The sequence below is a fragment of the Oncorhynchus keta genome, chromosome 2 (assembly GCF_023373465.1).
Source record: "Oncorhynchus keta strain PuntledgeMale-10-30-2019 chromosome 2, Oket_V2, whole genome shotgun sequence".
Lineage (NCBI taxonomy): Eukaryota > Metazoa > Chordata > Actinopteri > Salmoniformes > Salmonidae > Oncorhynchus > Oncorhynchus keta.
In genome coordinates, this window is record NC_068422.1 from 71,815,700 (window position 1) to 71,833,966 (window position 18,267).

General features: G+C 47.4%; 1 protein-coding gene across 3 annotated transcripts in view; it reads left to right on the plus strand.

Annotated features, from left to right (window-relative positions):
* The window catches only part of LOC118372436 (RNA-binding Raly-like protein), a 114,175-nt gene that overhangs the window by 56,437 nt on the left and 39,471 nt on the right, over positions 1–18,267 (plus strand). For 2 of the 3 annotated variants that reach the window (XM_052482468.1, XM_052482466.1), the window contains one exon: positions 860–910. The exons of the other annotated variant lie outside the window; for it this stretch is intronic. In XM_052482468.1, coding sequence (XP_052338428.1) covers positions 860–910 — 51 coding nt within the window. The remainder of the gene's footprint in view (positions 1–859; positions 911–18,267) is intronic. 3 annotated transcript variants of the gene reach the window in all.

Consider the following 18,267-nt stretch of genomic DNA (forward strand, 5'->3'; position numbering starts at 1 on the left):
AAACACACACAGAGATGCACAAACACACACACACACACACACACACACACACACACACACACACACACACACACACACACACACACACACACACACACACACACACACACACACACACACACACAGGCACATACACAGGTGGGTGCATGCACACCAACAACTGACAGTCCAACTTCACAGTAAATGAGCTGGAATATGTAGAAGCACATAGAGTGCGCAGCCTGTGGTCATTGGTGCATAACACAGGACAATTTCGATGGATTTTCCACCTTGGGTGCTGTGGCACAACAATTCCAATGTCTTTTTCCAGTTGGCTAGAAATCATGAATAGCATATTCCTTCCAGTTGCCAGAGCCCTGCTCTAACTATGTACACACTATTCCAGCAGCCTGCTTACAGAGTGGAATATCTCTGATGGCACAGTATATTTAGCTCACCTAATAAGGAACAGATCTGAAAGGCTGCTTGTATCATAGATAGATGCTGTTTGATCTCTCAGTTTTTCATCAGCCTGTCTTAACGTTCTGCTCTCACAGGGGATGGATGACTTGTGTGTGTGTGTGTGTGTGTGTGTGTGTGTGTGTGTGTGTGTGTGTGTGTGTGTGTGTGTGTGTGTGTGTGTGTGTGTGTGTGTGTGTGTGCATGCGCGTGTGTGTGTGTGCCGTGCGTGTGTGTGCCATGCATGCGTGTGCGTGCATGTGTGTCAGTAACACCTCTGTCAGTCAGCTGTGAAGATAGTTGTGAGCCTTTGTGTCAGGCCACTGTCAACTCACTGTCTCTCTCACTCTCTCCATCCCCCCTCCTCTCTCTCACTCTCTCCATCACCCCCTCCTCTCTCTATCACCCTCTCTCTCTGCAGATCTGACTATGACCTGGACTATGAGTGCTATCAGGAGGACCTCTATGACAGGTACTGTCAGCCCGCTCTGCACAGCGCCTCTCACACAAACCCTGAATGTTCAGAGTCGGACAGAGGAAAAGTCTAAAACACACACTTAACCCTCCTTGTCTCCCCTGTCTCCTGCTGGCCCTCTCCCTCCTCCCCCTCCCCCTGTCTGTCACTGAGCTGTCAGTCATGTGTCTCTGCTAACAGAGCTGCCTGTTACTGCCCACTAATCGTACCTTGGTAAATCTTCATTCCACTCGGCCTGGCAGGTGTTTGAGGCACACGTATATGAACGAACAAACACACACACATACACTACCGTTCAAAAGTTTGGGGTCACTTAGAAATGTCCTTGTTTTTGAAAGAAAATTTAAAAGATTGTCCATTAAAATAACATGAAACTGATCAGAAATACAGTGTAGACATTGTTAATGTTGTAAATGACTATTGGAGCTGGAAACGGCTGATTTTTAATGGAATATCTACATAGGCTTACAGAGGCCCATTATCAGCAACCATCACTTCTGTGTTCCAATGGCACGTTGTGTTAGCTAATCAAAGTTTATCATTGTAAAAGGCTAATTGATCATTAGAAAACCCTTTTGCAATTATGTTAGCACAGCTGAAAACTGTTGTTCTGATTAAAGAAGCAATAAAACTGGCTTTCTTTAGACTAGTTGAGTACTTGGAGCATCAGCATTTGTGGGTTCTATTACAGGCTCAAAATGGCCAGAAACAAAGAACTTCCTTCTGGAACTCGTCAGTCGATTCTTGTTTTGAGAAATGAAGGCTACTATATGCAAGAAATTACCAAGAAACTGAAGATCTCATACATGCTGTGTACTACTCCCTTCACAGAACAGCGCAAACTGGCACTTACCAGAATAGAAAGAGGAGTGGGAGGCCCCGGTGCACAACTGAGCAAGAGGACAAGTACATTAGAGTGTCTAGTTTGAGAAACAGACTCCTCACAAGTCCTCAACTGGTAGCTTCATTAAATAGTACCCGCAAAACACCAGTCTCAATGTCAACAGTGAAGAGGCGACTCCGGGATGCTGACCTTCGAGGCAGAGTTCTGTCCAGTGTCTGTGTTATTTTGCCCATCTTAATCCTTTCTTTTTATCGGCCAGTCTGAGATATGGCTTTTTCTTTGCAACTCTGCCTCAACGAGGGTCCCCAGTCCGGGGCCCGCTACGAGGATCCCCAGTCTGGGGTCGGCGGCAAGGGTCCCCGCACCAGAGGTGCCACCAAAGTGGGGTGAGCCAGCGGTGGAGCGGGGTCTGCGTCCCGCACCTGAGCCGCCGCCGCGGATAGATGCCCACCCAGACCCTCCACGATAGGTTTAGGTTCCGCACCTTTGGGGGTACTGTCACACCCTGATCATAGAGATCCTTTTCATGTCTCTATCTTGGTTTGGACAGGGTGTGAGATGGGGGGGGCATTCTATGTTTTGTGTTTCTATGATTTTCTATTTCTATGTTTTGGCCGGGGATGGTTCTCATTCAGGGACAGCTGTCTATCGTTGTCTCTGATTGGGAACCATACTTAGGTACCCTTTTTCGCACCTGTGTTTGTGGGAAGTTGACTTTGTTTAGGGCACATAGCCTTTGAGCTTGACAATTTGTTTTTGTATGGTTTGTTGTTTTTTGTCGGCATCATTTTTATAATAAAAGAAAATGTACGCTCACCACGCTGCACCTTGGTCCTCCTCCTTCAACATCCGTGACACACACAGAGAGTTGCTGTGTGGCCTCTATAATGAAACCAGTCAGGTTGTAAGCCACTCTAACCCTAGCTGAATCTCTAATAATTATGAGTCAGCTTAAACTGTGTGTGCAGCTTAGTGCAGCAGCTTATATTACAAGTTCCATTAAAGCTCAGGTTAGTTTTCTGTGGCTCACAGCAGATGTTGGGCCATGGGTCAGGGTGGCTACATTACAGTAACTGAAGCATATAGAGAATTAACTGTAGGCTGGAAAACTGCCATTAAGTTCACTTTCCAGCGGTACAGTACTGTAGATAGTACTGTGTTTTGACATGGAGCTGTGGGGTGTTTTCACTACAGCTCCAGCCAAGAGATCATGACCTCAGTTCAGATTCCAAGCCAGAATTTGACAGTCAGTAACCCTAACCCTAACCCTTCAATACAATTAATTCAAGTTTAGTGCGGCCCTACCCAGTTCACAGTTGAATCCTGTTTCAGTCTAATGATCTCTGATCCCGTCAGATTCTGTCCATATCAGTCCGGTTTAGTCCAGTTCCGCATGGCTTAACCCAGGTTAGTCCTGTTCAGTCTGACTCAGTTTTGCCAAGCCGAGTCCGGTTCTGTCTGGTTCGTCACCCAGGTCAGTCACTCAGGTAATTGCTGTGGGAGCTCTCCACCTCCCTCAGGCACACTGAAGGTGACATGGCTCATTCATAAACACAGCACTCAGCACATCTGAATAAAGAGTGCTCTCTCTCACACACACAAACACACACTGAACAACCTTCTTGTCCTCTGTGTGAATGCACTCTGTGTGAGGCACTCCGATGCTGTAGATGTGAGCATGCACTGAAGAGTTGAGGACATCCTCTGTGTTTGTTTTTCTATCTTCAGTTTAAACAAACATGCAGAAAGAAAATAAGAGAGTGTAAGGATGATGGTTAGAGAAACAGGCTGTCCAACATACAGATTACACATCCACCTCTCTCTCACTCACACAGTATTGTACAGCTAACCTTGTGGGGACACACAATTCAGTCCCAATCCTACTTTCCCTAACCCCTATCTCTAAACCTAACCATAACCCTAACCTGTACTCTTACCCTAACCCAAAAACCTAACCTTTAATCCTAACCCTAAACCTTAGCTCCTGACCCTAAAACTAACCATAGCTCCTAACCCTAATCCTTAACGTAATTCTAACCCTAACTCTAATTCTAACCTTAACCCTAAACCCCCTAGAAATAGCATTTGACCTCATGGATGAACAAGGGACGAACAAAATGTCCCAAGTTGGTAAAATATTTGTTTGTTTACTATTCTTGTGGGGACTTCAAGTTAAACATGTACACACATGTACGTACACACACACACACACACACACACACACACACACACACACACACACACACACACACACACACACACACACACACACACACACACACACACACACACACAAGCGCGCACACACACACACACACACACACACACACAGTACTGTAGCTGTGAGTTGACACTGTCATCTTTTCCTTGCATTTTGTTGTTTTGCCGCGCTCTGCATTTTTCTGTCTTCACACAGGAAAAAACCCTCACCACTGATTTTCAATTTGCTTCAAACACGGTACATGATTTTGCCCTACGTGGCTGGCTAGCTCCATCGACAGCTTGTGTGTGTGTGTGTGTCTGCATCTGTTTGTGTGCATATGAGAAAATGTCTGCCTCTACACACACAGATAACAGCTCTAGCAGAGACAAAGCCTCTCTTATAATATCTCTTCTAATCCACACACAAACACACGCACACGCACACACACTTACACAAACACTTAAACACACTCTCGCTCTGTTTTCTCTAATCCTCACACATCCACAGTCTCTCGTTGTCTGTTTCACGAGCTCCTATTCTCTGAAACTACACTTCAAAGTAGTTGTAGCAGCATACTGTCTATCTCCCTCTGCAAACTCCACTAAAGGACTTTAAACTCCCATAAGTCTTTAGTCTCCCAGCGTCTCTGCTGAAAGGCAACGGTCCCAGCCCTCTCACTACATTGGTGGCCAGTTGATATACTTCATGCACAGCGAGGTGGCTGTATCTGGTTAAATACTGGTAATACATTCTCCTGAGACAGGGGAACTGAAGTGTGAGATAGATTTCAGTAAAGGGGTAACACAAGTTCCTCAACTGAACACTAAAGTATTGTCTCTCTCAGCGACTTACAGCTCAATCACTGAACCCAAACTGACATCACACCTCAAGGCTTCCCAACTGGCATCCTGCTTGCAGGTGGATTAAAGTGTGTTTCTCTCTCCTCAGCAGTCTGCCTGGAGCCTTACTGCAGAGACGGTGGCTATCTCCACACAGCCCTGCATGTGTAAAGGCCATTCAGGCTTACTTAGACCTGTAAATAAACACTAACCAATCTGTTCATGAGTCTCTGAGCCCTGCTCTGCTGTAGGCTACACTCAGGGCACAGGAGAACAGGGCTATGGTTCCTGGGGTGGGTTTTTGGTGGTGCAGGATCTTCTTGGTGTGTATGGAGGGTGATGTGTCCTTCTCTCTCTCTTGCTTTCTCTCTTACTTTTTTTTTCTCAAAACCTCCTTTCCCCCTCCTCCTCCCTCCTCCCTCTGTTTTTAAGAGCTGGAGCCAGTGCCCAGGTCTCTGTCTGTCTGGCTCTCAGCCCTAATTGCTCTCTGATGCTATAAGCAGATGCCATGTGAAAGGCATTCAGGTTGGAATGTGACTCAGTCAGTCCCGCAGGATTGAATTAGGTGGCAGAGCTTATTAAGAGGTTAGGATAAAAGCCCTTAAATACTGCAGACAGGAGCCAGGTAGGCAGTCCTTAAATACTGCAGACAGGAGCCAGGTAGGCAGTCCTTAAATACTGCAGACAGGAGTCAGGTAGGCAGTCCTTTAATACTGCAGACAGGAGCCAGGTAGGCAGTCCTTAAATACTGCAGACAGTAGCCAGGTAGGCAGTCCTTTAATACTGCAGACAGTAGCCAGGTAGGCAGTCCTTTAATACTGCAGACAGGAGCCAGGTAGGCAGTCCTTTAATACTGCAGACAGGAGCCAGGTAGGCAGTCCTTAAATACTGCAGACAGGAGTCAGGTAGGCAGTCCTTAAATACTGCAGACAGGAACCAGGTAGGCAGTCCTTAAATACTGCAGACAGGAGCCAGGTAGGCAGTCCTTAAATACTGCAGACAGTAGCCAGGTAGGCAGTCCTTTAATACTGCAGACAGTAGCCAGGTAGGCAGTCCGTGTATAAAGGTTCCTGTACTTCATTTCAGAGTTGAAGACTTTCATTAAAGCTGTGGTTATAGGGCCTACAGGTTAACATAGGTCCCAGTCAAGCCGAGACTAAATTGACGTATGGTTGTTATCTGATTGGAGTGCTGACTACTGTAAGGTGTGTGGTGTGTGTGATTGGCTAGCTCTGACCCCTCGGAGGAATCTGATTGGCTGACTGTGCTCCTGTGACCCTTTTCGGGGGTCTTATTTGTTAGTTTTTAGCCTTTACCAGTAGGTTGACATGTGTCCTTCCCCCTGGCTGATGATGGATGACCAGTGAGTGGTCAGGTCTCTCCAGGGAGGTAGTGGGGGAGGAGATCAATGACTCTCTTAATCAACATGATTAAAACACCACCTCTCACCACCTCACAGACTCTGGCTGTGACACCCACACACACACACACACACACACACACACACACACACACACACACACACACACACACACACACACACACACACACACTCATAACATACACACACACATAATATACACTCTCCCATGTTTCTGTAACTGCAATAAAGCGAGTGTGTGATACACTCTCTCCTGTCACCTGCTCCGCTGTGCTGCCAGAGAACTTTTGATTGGCCCTGACAGAACCAATTAGATTTAGCTGTTGATAGGGATATGGAGCTAGGCGATGGGGGAACGAGGGAGGAGAGGGGGGGACTGACAGTGGAGACTGATCCAAATCTAACTTCTGTCACAAAGTAGATCTCTCCCCTCCTCCTCATCTCATCTCCTTTCCCATTTTCTCCTTCAACCCTCCTGTGCCTCTCCTCTCCTTCAATCCCTCCATACCTCTCCTCTCCTTCAATCCCTCCATACCTCTCCTCTCCTTCAATCCCTCCATACCTCTCCTCTCCTTCAATCCCTCCATACCTCTCCTCTCCTTCAATCCCTCCATACCTCTCCTCTCCTTCAATCCCTCCATACCTCTCCTCTCCTTCAATCCCTCCATACCTCTCCTCTCCTTCAATCCCTCCATACCTCTCCTCTCCTTCAATCCCTCCATACCTCTCCTCTCTTCAATCCCTCCATACCTCTCCTCTCTTTCAATCCCTCCATACCTCTCCTCTCCTTCAATCCCTCCATACCTCTCCTCTCTTTCAATCCCTCCATACTCTCCTCTCCTTCAATCCCTCCATACCTCTCCTCTCCTTCAATCCCTCCATACCTCTCCTCTCCTTCAATCCCTCCATACCTCTCCTCTCCTTCAATCCCTCCATACCTCTCCTCTCCTTCAATCCCTCCATACCTCTCCTCTCCTTCAATCCCTCCATACCTCTCCTCTCCTTCAACCCTCCTGTGCCTCTCCTCTCCTTCAATCCCTCCATACCTCTCCTCTCTTTCAATCCCTCCATACCTCTCCTCTCCTTCAATCCCTCCATACCTCTCCTCTCTTTCAATCCCTCCATACCTCTCCTCTCCTTCAACCCTCCTGTGCCTCTCATCTCCTTCAATCCCTCCATACCTCTCCTCTCCTTCAATCCCTCCATACCTCTCCTCTCCTTCAATCCCTCCATACCTCTCCTCTCCTTCAATCCCTCCATACCTCTCCTCTCTTTCAATCACTCCATACCTCTCCTCTCCTTCAACCCTCCTGTGCCTCTCCTCTCCTTCAATCCCTCCATACCTCTCCTCTCCTTCAATCCCTCCATACCTCTCCTCTCCTTCAATCCCTCCATACCTCTCCTCTCCTTCAATCCCTCCATACCTCTCCTCTCCTTCAATCCCTCCATACCTCTCCTTCAACCCTCCTGTGCCTCTCCTCTCCTTCAATCCCTCCATACCTCTCCTCTCCTTCAATCCCTCCATACCTCTCCTCTCCTTCAACCCTCCTGTGCCTCTCCTCTCCTGCAATCCCTCCATACCTCTCCTCTCCTTCAATCCCTCCATACCTCTCCTCTCTTTCAATCCCTCCATACCTCTCCTCTCCTTCAATCCCTCCATACCTCTCCTCTCCTTCAATCCCTCCATACCTCTCCTCTCCTTCAATCCCTCCATACCTCTCCTCTCCTTCAATCCCTCCATACCTCTCCTCTCCTTCAACCCTCCTGTGCCTCTCCTCTCCTTCAATCCCTCCATACCTCTCCTCTCCTTCAATCCCTCCATACTCTCTCCTCTCCTTCAATCCCTCCATACCTCTCCTCTCCTTCAATCCCTCCATACCTCTCCTCTCCTTCAATCCCTCCATACCTCTCCTCTCCTTCAATCCCTCCATACCTCTCCTCTCCTTCAATCCCTCCATACCTCTCCTCTCCTTCAATCCCTCCATACCTCTCCTCTCCTTCAATCCCTCCATACCTCTCCTCTCCTTCAATCCCTCCATACCTCTCCTCTCCTTCAATCCCTCCATACCTCTCCTCTCCTTCAATCCCTCCATACCTCTCCTCTCTTTCAATCCCTCCATACCTCTCCTCTCTTTCAAGCCCTCCATACCTCTCCTCTCCTTCAATCCCTCCATACCTCTCCTCTCTTTCAATCCCTCCATACCTCTCCTCTCCTTCAATCCCTCCATACCTCTCCTCTCCTTCAATCCCTCCATACCTCTCCTCTCCTTCAATCCCTCCATACCTCTCTCTCCTTCAACCCTCCTGTGCCTCTCCTCTCCTTCAATCCCTCCATACCTCTCCTCTCTTTCAATCCCTCCATACCTCTCCTCTCCTTCAATCCCTCCATACCTCTCCTCTCTTTCAATCCCTCCATACCTCTCCTCTCCTTCAACCCTCCTGTGCCTCTCATCTCCTTCAATCCCTCCATACCTCTCCTCTCCTTCAATCCCTCCATGCCTCTCCTCTCCTTCAATCCCTCCATACCTCTCCTCTCCTTCAATCCCTCCATACCTCTCCTCTCCTTCAATCCCTCCATACCTCTCCTCTCCTTCAATCCCTCCATACCTCTCCTCTCCTTCAATCCCTCCATACCTCTCCTCTCCTTCAATCCCTCCATACCTCTCCTCTCTTTCAATCCCTCCATACCTCTCTCTTTCAATCCCTCCATACCTCTCCTCTCCTTCAATCCCTCCATACCTCTCCTCTCTTTCAATCCCTCCATACCTCTCCTCTCCTTCAATCCCTCCATACCTCTCCTCTCCTTCAATCCCTCCATACCTCTCCTCTCCTTCAATCCCTCCATACCTCTCCTCTCCTTCAATCCCTCCATACCTCTCCTCTCCTTCAATCCCTCCATACCTCTCCTCTCCTTCAATCCCTCCATACCTCTCCTCTCCTTCAATCCCTCCATACCTCTCCTCTCTTTCAATCCCTCCATACCTCTCCTCTCCTTCAATCCCTCCATACCTCTCCTCTCTTTCAATCCCTCCATACCTCTCCTCTCCTTCAACCCTCCTGTGCCTCTCATCTCCTTCAATCCCTCCATACCTCTCCTCTCCTTCAATCCCTCCATACCTCTCCTCTCCTTCAATCCCTCCATACCTCTCCTCTCCTTCAATCCCTCCATACCTCTCCTCTCCTTCAACCCTCCTGTGCCTCTCCTCTCCTTCAATCCCTCCATACCTCTCCTCTCCTTCAATCCCTCCATACCTCTCCTCTCTTTCAATCCCTCCATACCTCTCCTCTCCTTCAACCCTCCTGTGCCTCTCCTCTCCTGCAATCCCTCCATACCTCTCCTCTCCTTCAATCCCTCCATACCTCTCCTCTCTTTCAATCCCTCCCTACCTCTCCTCTCCTTCAACCCTCCTGTGCCTCTCCTCTCCTTCAATCCCTCCATACCTCTCCTCTCCTTCAATCCCTCCATACCTCTCCTCTCCTTCAATCCCTCCATACCTCTCCTCTCCTTCAACCCTCCTGTGCCTCTCCTCTCCTTCAATCCCTCCATACCTCTCCTCTCCTTCAATCCCTCCATACCTCTCCTCTCCTTCAATCCCTCCATACCTCTCCTCTCCTTCAATCCCTCCATACCTCTCCTCTCCTTCAATCCCTCCATACCTCTCCTCTCCTTCAATCCCTCCATACCTCTCCTCTCCTTCAATCCCTCCATACCTCTCCTCTCCTTCAATCCCTCCATACCTCTCCTCTCCTTCAATCCCTCCATACCTCTCCTCTCCTTCAATCCCTCCATACCTCTCCTCTCCTTCAATCCCTCCATACCTCTCCTCTCCTTCAATCCCTCCATACCTCTCCTCTCTTTCAATCCCTCCATACCTCTCCTCTCTTTCAATCCCTCCATACCTCTCCTCTCCTTCAATCCCTCCATACCTCTCCTCTCTTTCAATCCCTCCATACCTCTCCTCTCCTTCAATCCCTCCATACCTCTCCTCTCCTTCAATCCCTCCATACCTCTCCTCTCCTTCAATCCCTCCATACCTCTCCTCTCCTTCAACCCTCCTGTGCCTCTCCTCTCCTTCAATCCCTCCATACCTCTCCTCTCTTTCAATCCCTCCATACCTCTCCTCTCCTTCAATCCCTCCATACCTCTCCTCTCTTTCAATCCCTCCATACCTCTCCTCTCCTTCAACCCTCCTGTGCCTCTCATCTCCTTCAATCCCTCCATACCTCTCCTCTCCTTCAATCCCTCCATACCTCTCCTCTCCTTCAATCCCTCCATACCTCTCCTCTCCTTCAATCCCTCCATACCTCTCCTCTCCTTCAATCCCTCCATACCTCTCCTCTCCTTCAATCCCTCCATACCTCTCCTCTCCTTCAATCCCTCCATACCTCTCCTCTCCTTCAATCCCTCCATACCTCTCCTCTCTTTCAATCCCTCCATACCTCTCCTCTCTTTCAATCCCTCCATACCTCTCCTCTCCTTCAATCCCTCCATACCTCTCCTCTCTTTCAATCCCTCCATACCTCTCCTCTCCTTCAATCCCTCCATACCTCTCCTCTCCTTCAATCCCTCCATACCTCTCCTCTCCTTCAATCCCTCCATACCTCTCCTCTCCTTCAATCCCTCCATACCTCTCCTCTCCTTCAATCCCTCCATACCTCTCCTCTCCTTCAATCCCTCCATACCTCTCCTCTCCTTCAATCCCTCCATACCTCTCCTCTCTTTCAATCCCTCCATACCTCTCCTCTCCTTCAATCCCTCCATACCTCTCCTCTCTTTCAATCCCTCCATACCTCTCCTCTCCTTCAACCCTCCTGTGCCTCTCATCTCCTTCAATCCCTCCATACCTCTCCTCTCCTTCAATCCCTCCATACCTCTCCTCTCCTTCAATCCCTCCATACCTCTCCTCTCCTTCAATCCCTCCATACCTCTCCTCTCCTTCAACCCTCCTGTGCCTCTCCTCTCCTTCAATCCCTCCATACCTCTCCTCTCCTTCAATCCCTCCATACCTCTCCTCTCTTTCAATCCCTCCATACCTCTCCTCTCCTTCAACCCTCCTGTGCCTCTCCTCTCCTGCAATCCCTCCATACCTCTCCTCTCCTTCAATCCCTCCATACCTCTCCTCTCTTTCAATCCCTCCATACCTCTCCTCTCCTTCAACCCTCCTGTGCCTCTCCTCTCCTTCAATCCCTCCATACCTCTCCTCTCCTTCAATCCCTCCATACCTCTCCTCTCTTTCAATCCCTCCATACCTCTCCTCTCCTTCAACCCTCCTGTGCCTCTCCTCTCCTTCAATCCCTCCATACCTCTCCTCTCCTTCAATCCCTCCATACCTCTCCTCTCCTTCAATCCCTCCATACCTCTCATCTCCTTCAAACCCTCCGTACCTCTCCTCTCCTTCAATCCCTCCATACCTCTCATCTCCTTCAAACCCTCCGTACCTCTCCTCTCCTTCAAACCCTCCGTACCTCTCCTCTCCTTCAATCCCTCTCCTCTCCTTCAAACCCTCCGTACCTCTCCTCTCCTTCAAACCCTCCGTACCTCTACTCTCCTTCAAACCCTGCGTACCTCTCCTCTCCTTCAAACCCTGCGTACCTCTCATCTCCTTCAAACCCTCCGTACCTCTCCTCTCCTTCAAACCCTGCGTACCTCTCCTCTTCTTCAAACCCTGCGTACCTCTCCTCTTCTTCAAACCCTCTGAACCTCTCCTCTCCTTCGGTATGTTCAGTCATTAGTAGTTATTACACTCATTAGTCATTTGTAGTTTTGTCACATGATGTGGTGAGACTTCAATATCAAGTGGCACTGTTTTCTTGTAGGGTAATACTATAATGCTTGTGTGAGGAGTACCAGGGGTCTTCAACCTGTAGGGTAATACTATAATGGTTGTGTGAGGAGTACCAGGGTTCTTCAACCTGTAGGGTAATACTATAATGGTTGTGTGAGGAGTACCAGGGGTGTACAACCTGTAGGGTAATAGTATAATGGTTGTGTGAGTAGTACCAGGGGTCTTCAACCTGTAGGGTAATACTATAATGGTTGTGTGATGAGTACCAGGGGTCTAACAACCTGTAGGGTAATACTATAATGACTATAATGGTTGTGTGAGGAGTACCAGGGGTCTTCAACCTGTAGGGTAATACTATAATGGTTGTGTGAGGAGTACCAGGGTTCTTCAACCTGTAGGGTAATACTATAATGGTTGTGTGAGGAGTACCAGGGGTCTAACAACCTGTAGGGTAATACTATAATGGTTGTATGAGGAGTACCAGGGTCTTCAACCTGTAGGGTAATACTATAATGGTTGTGTGAGGAGTACCAGGGGTCTACAACCTGTAGGGTAGTACTATAATGGTTGTGTGAGGAGTACCAGGCGTCTACGACCTGTAGGGTAATACTCTAATGGTTGTGTGAGGAGTACCAGGGGTGTACAACCTGTAGGGTAATACTATAATGGTTGTGTGAGGAGTACCAGGGGTCTTCAACCTGTAGGGTAATACTATAATGGTTGTGTGACGAGTACCAGGGGCCTACAACCTGTAGGGTAATACTATAATGGTTGTGTGATGAGTACCAGGGGTCTAACAACCTGTAGGGTAATACTATAATGACAATAATGGTTGTGTGAGGAGTACCAGGGGTCTTCAACCTGTAGGGTAATACTATAATGGTTGTGTGAGGAGTACCAGGGTTCTTCAACCTGTAGGGTAGTACTATAATGGTTATGTGAGGAGTACCAGGGGTCTAACAACCTGTAGGGTAATACTATAATGGTTGTATGAGGAGTACCAGGGGTCTTCAACCTGTAGGGTAATACTATAATGGTTGTGTGAGGAGTACCAGGGGTCTACAACCTGTAGGGTAGTACTATAATGGTTGTGTGAGGAGTACCAGGGGTCTACGACCTGTAGGGTAATACTATAATGGTTGTGTGAGGAGTACCAGGGGTGTACAACCTGTAGGGTAATACTATAATGGTTGTGTGAGGAGTACCAGGGGTCTTCAACCTGTAGGGTAATACTATAATGGTTGTGTGAGGAGTACCAGGGGTCTACAACCTGTAGGGTAATACTATAATGGTTGTGTGAGGAGTACCAGGGGTCTTCAACCTGTAGGGTAATACTATAATGGTTGTGTGACGAGTACCAGGGGCCTACAACCTGTAGGGTAATACTATAATGGTTGTGTGATGAGTACCAGGGGTCTAACAACCTGTAGGGTAATACTATAATGACTATAATGGTTGTGTGAGGAGTACCAGGGGTCTTCAACCTGTAGGGTAATACTATAATGGTTGTGTGAGGAGTACCAGGGTTCTTCAACCTGTAGGGTAATACTATAATAGTTGTGTGAGGAGTACCAGGGGTCTACAACCTGTAGGGTAATACTATAATGGTTGTGTGAGGAGTACCAGGGGTCTACAACCTGTAGGGTAATACTATAATGGTTGTGTGAGGAGTACCAGGGGTCTTCAACCTGTAGGGTAGTACTATAATGGTTGTGTGAGGAGTACCAGGGTCTACGACCTGTAGGGTAATACTATAATGGTTGTGCGAGGAGTACCAGGGGTCTACAACCTGTAGGGTAATACTATAATGGTTGTGTGAGGAGTACCAGGGGTCTTCAACCTGTAGGGTAATACTATAATGGTTGTGTGAGGAGTACCAGGGGTCTACAACCTGTAGGGTAATACTATAATGGTTGTGTGAGGAGTACCAGGGGTCTTCAACCTGTAGGGTAATACTATAATGGTTGTGTGACGAGTACCAGGGGCCTACAACCTGTAGGGTAATACTATAATGGTTGTGTGATGAGTACCAGGGGTCTAACAACCTGTAGGGTAATACTATAATGACTATAATGGTTGTGTGAGGAGTACCAGGGGTCTTCAACCTGTAGGGTAATACTATAATGGTTGTGTGAGGAGTACCAGGGTTCTTCAACCTGTAGGGTAATACTATAATAGTTGTGTGAGGAGTACCAGGGGTCTAACAACCTGTAGGGTAATACTATAATGGTTGTATGAGGAGTACCAGGGGTCTTCAACCTGTAGGGTGATACTATAATGGTTGTGTGATGAGTACCAGGGGTCTACAACCTGTAGGGTAGTACTATAATGGTTGTGTGAGGAGTACCAGGGTCTACGACCTGTAGGGTAATACTATAATGGTTGTGTGAGGAGTACCAGGGGTGTACAACCTGTAGGGTAATACTATAATGGTTGTGTGAGGAGTACCAGGGTCTTCAACCTGTAGGGTAATACTATAATGGTTGTGTGAGGAGTACCAGGGGTCTACAACCTGTAGGGTAATACTATAATGGTTGTGTGAGGAGTACCAGGGTCTTCAACCTGTAGGGTAATACTATAATGGTTGTGTGACGAGTACCAGGGGCCTACAACCTGTAGGGTAATACTATAATGGTTGTGTGATGAGTACCAGGGGTCTAACAACCTGTAGGGTAATACTATAATGACTATAATGGTTGTGTGAGGAGTACCAGGGGTCTTCAACCTGTAGGGTAATACTATAATGGTTGTGTGAGGAGTACCAGGGTTCTTCAACCTGTAGGGTAATACTATAATGGTTGTGTGAGGAGTACCAGGGGTCTAACAACCTGTAGGGTAATACTATAATGGTTGTGTGAGGAGTACCAGGGGTCTTCAACCTGTAGGGTAATACTATAATGGTTGTGCGAGGAGTACCAGGGGTCTTCAACCTGTAGGGTAATACTATAATGGTTGTGTGAGGAGTACCAGGGGTCTACAACCTGTAGGGTAATACTATAATGGTTGTGTGAGGAGTACCAGGGGTCTACAACCTGTAGGGTAATACTGTAATGGTTGTGTGAGGAGTACCAGGGGTCTTCAACCTGTAGGGTGATACTATAATGGTTGTGTGATGAGTACCAGGGGTCTTCAACCTGTAGGGTAATACTATAATGGTTGTGTGAGGAGTACCAGGGGTCTTCAACCTGTAGGGTAATACTATAATGGTTGTATGAGGAGTACCAGGGGTCTTCAACCTGTAGGGTAATACTATAATGGTTGTGTGAGGAGTACCAGGGGTCTACAACCTGTAGGGTAATACTATAATGGTTGTGTGAGGAGTACCAGGGGTCTAACAACCTGTAGGGTAATACTATAATGGTTGTGTGATGAGTACCAGGGGTCTTCAACCTGTAGGGTAATACTATAATGGTTGTGTGAGGAGTACCAGGGGTCTTCAACCTGTAGGGTAATACTATAATGTTAGTGTGAGGAGTACCAGGGGTCTAACAACCTGTAGGGTAATACTATAATGGTTGTGTAACGAGTACCAGGGGCCTAGAACCTGTAGGGTAATACTATAATGGTTGTGTGAGGAGTACCAGGGGTCTTTAACCTGTAGGGTAATACTATAATGGTTGTGTGAGGAGTACCAGGGGTCTTCAACCTGTAGGGTAATACTATAATGGTTGTGTGAGGAGTACCAGGGGTCTTCAACCTGTAGGGTAATACTTTAATGGTTGTGTGAGGCATACCAGGGGTCTACAACCTGTAGGGTAATACTATAATGGTTGTGTGATGAGTACCAGGGGTCTTCAACCTGTAGGGTAATACTATAATGGTTGTGTGAGGAGTACCAGGGGTCTTCAACCTGTAGGGTAATACTATAATGGTTGTGTGAGGAGTACCAGGGGTCTACAACCTGTAGGGTAATACTATAATGGTTGTGTGAGGAGTACCAGGGGTCTTCAACCTGTAGGGTGATACTATAATGGTTGTGTGAGGAGTACCAGGGGTCTACAACCTGTAGGGTAATACTATAATGGTTGTGTGAGGAGTACCAGGGGTCTTCAACCTGTAGGGTGATACTATAATGGTTGTGTGAGGAGTACCAGGGGTCTACAACCTGTAGGGTAATACTGTAATGGTTGTGTGAGGAGTACCAGGGGTCTTCAACCTGTAGGGTGATACTATAATGGTTGTGTGATGAGTACCAGGGGTCTACAACCTGTAGGGTAATACTGTAATGGTTGTGTGAGGAGTACCAGGGGTCTTCAACCTGTAGGGTAATACTATAATGACTATAATGGTTGTGTGAGGAGTACCAGGGGTCTTCAACCTGTAGGGTAATACTATAATGGTTGTGTGAGGAGTACCAGGGGTCTTCAACCTGTAGGGTAATACTATAATGGTTGTGTGAGGAGTACCAGGGGTCTACAACCTGTAGGGTAATACTATAATGGTTGTGTGAGGAGTACCAGGGGTCTACAACCTGTAGGGTAATACTATAATGGTTGTGTGAGGAGTACCAGGGGTCTACAACCTGTAGGGTAATACTATAATGGTTGTGTGAGGAGTACCAGGGGTCTACAACCTGTAGGGTAATACTATAATGGTTGTGTGAGGAGTACCAGGGGTCTACAACCTGTAGGGTAATACTATAATGGTTGTGTGAGGAGTACCAGGGGTCTTCAACCTGTAGGGTAATACTATAATGGTTGTGTGAGGAGTACCAGGGGTCTACAACCTGTAGGGTAATACTGTAATGGTTGTGTGAGGAGTACCAGGGGTCTTCAACCTGTAGGGTGATACTATAATGGTTGTGTGATGAGTACCAGGGGTCTACAACCTGTAGGGTAATACTGTAATGGTTGTGTGAGGAGTACCAGGGTCTAACAACCTGTAGGGTAATACTATAATGACTATAATGGTTGTGTGAGGAGTACCAGGGGTCTTCAACCTGTAGGGTAATACTATAATGGTTGTGTGAGGAGTACCAGGGTTCTTCAACCTGTAGGGTAATACTATAATGGTTGTGTGAGGAGTACCAGGGGTCTAACAACCTGTAGGGTAATACTATAATGGTTGTATGAGGAGTACCAGGGGTCTTCAACCTGTAGGGTAATACTATAATGGTTGTGTGAGGAGTACCAGGGGTCTACAACCTGTAGGGTAGTACTATAATGGTTGTGTGAGGAGTACCAGGGTCTACGACCTGTAGGGTAATACTATAATGGTTGTGTGAGGAGTACCAGGGGTGTACAACCTGTAGGGTAATACTATAATGGTTGTGTGAGGAGTACCAGGGGTCTACAACCTGTAGGGTAATACTATAATGGTTGTGTGATGAGTACCAGGGGTCTTCAACCTGTAGGGTAATACTATAATGGTTGTGTGAGGAGTACCAGGGGTCTTCAACCTGTAGGGTAATACTATAATGGTTGTGTGAGGAGTACCAGGGGTCTAACAACCTGTAGGGTAATACTATAATGGTTGTGTGAGGAGTACCAGGGGTCTAGAACCTGTAGGGTAATACTATAATGGTTGTGTGAGGAGTACCAGGGGTCTAACAACCTGTAGGGTAATACTATAATGGTTGTGTGAGGAGTACCAGGGGTCTAACAACCTGTAGGGTAAAAATATAATGGTTGTGTGATGAGTACCAGGGTCTTTAACCTGTAGGGTAATACTATAATGGTAGTGTGAGGAGTACCAGGGGTCTAACAACCTGTAGGGTAATACTATAATGGTTGTGTGAGGAGTACCAGGGGCCTTGAACCTGTAGGGTAATACTATAATGGTTGTGTGAGGAGTACCAGGGGTCTTTAACCTGTAGGGTAATACTATAATGGTTGTGTGAGGAGTACCAGGGGTCTTCAACCTGTAGGGTAATACTATAATGGTTGTGTGAGGAGTACCCGGGGTCTTCGACCTGTAGGGTAATACTTTAATGGTTGTGTGAGGCATACCAGGGGTCTACAACCTGTAGGGTAATACTATAATGGTTGTGTGAGGAGTACCAGGGGTGTACAACCTGTAGGGTAATACTATAATGGTTGTGTGAGGAGTACCAGGGGTCTTCAACCTGTAGGGTAATACTATAATGGTTGTGTGAGGAGTACCAGGGGTCTTCAACCTGTAGGGTAATACTATGATGGTTGTATGAGGAGTACCAGGGGTCTTCAACCTGTAGGGTGATACTATAATGGTTGTGTGAGGAGTACCAGGGGTCTAACAACCTGTAGGGTAAAACTATAATGGTTGTGTGAGGAGTACCAGGGGTCTAACAACCTGTAGGGTAATACTATAATGGTTGTGTGAG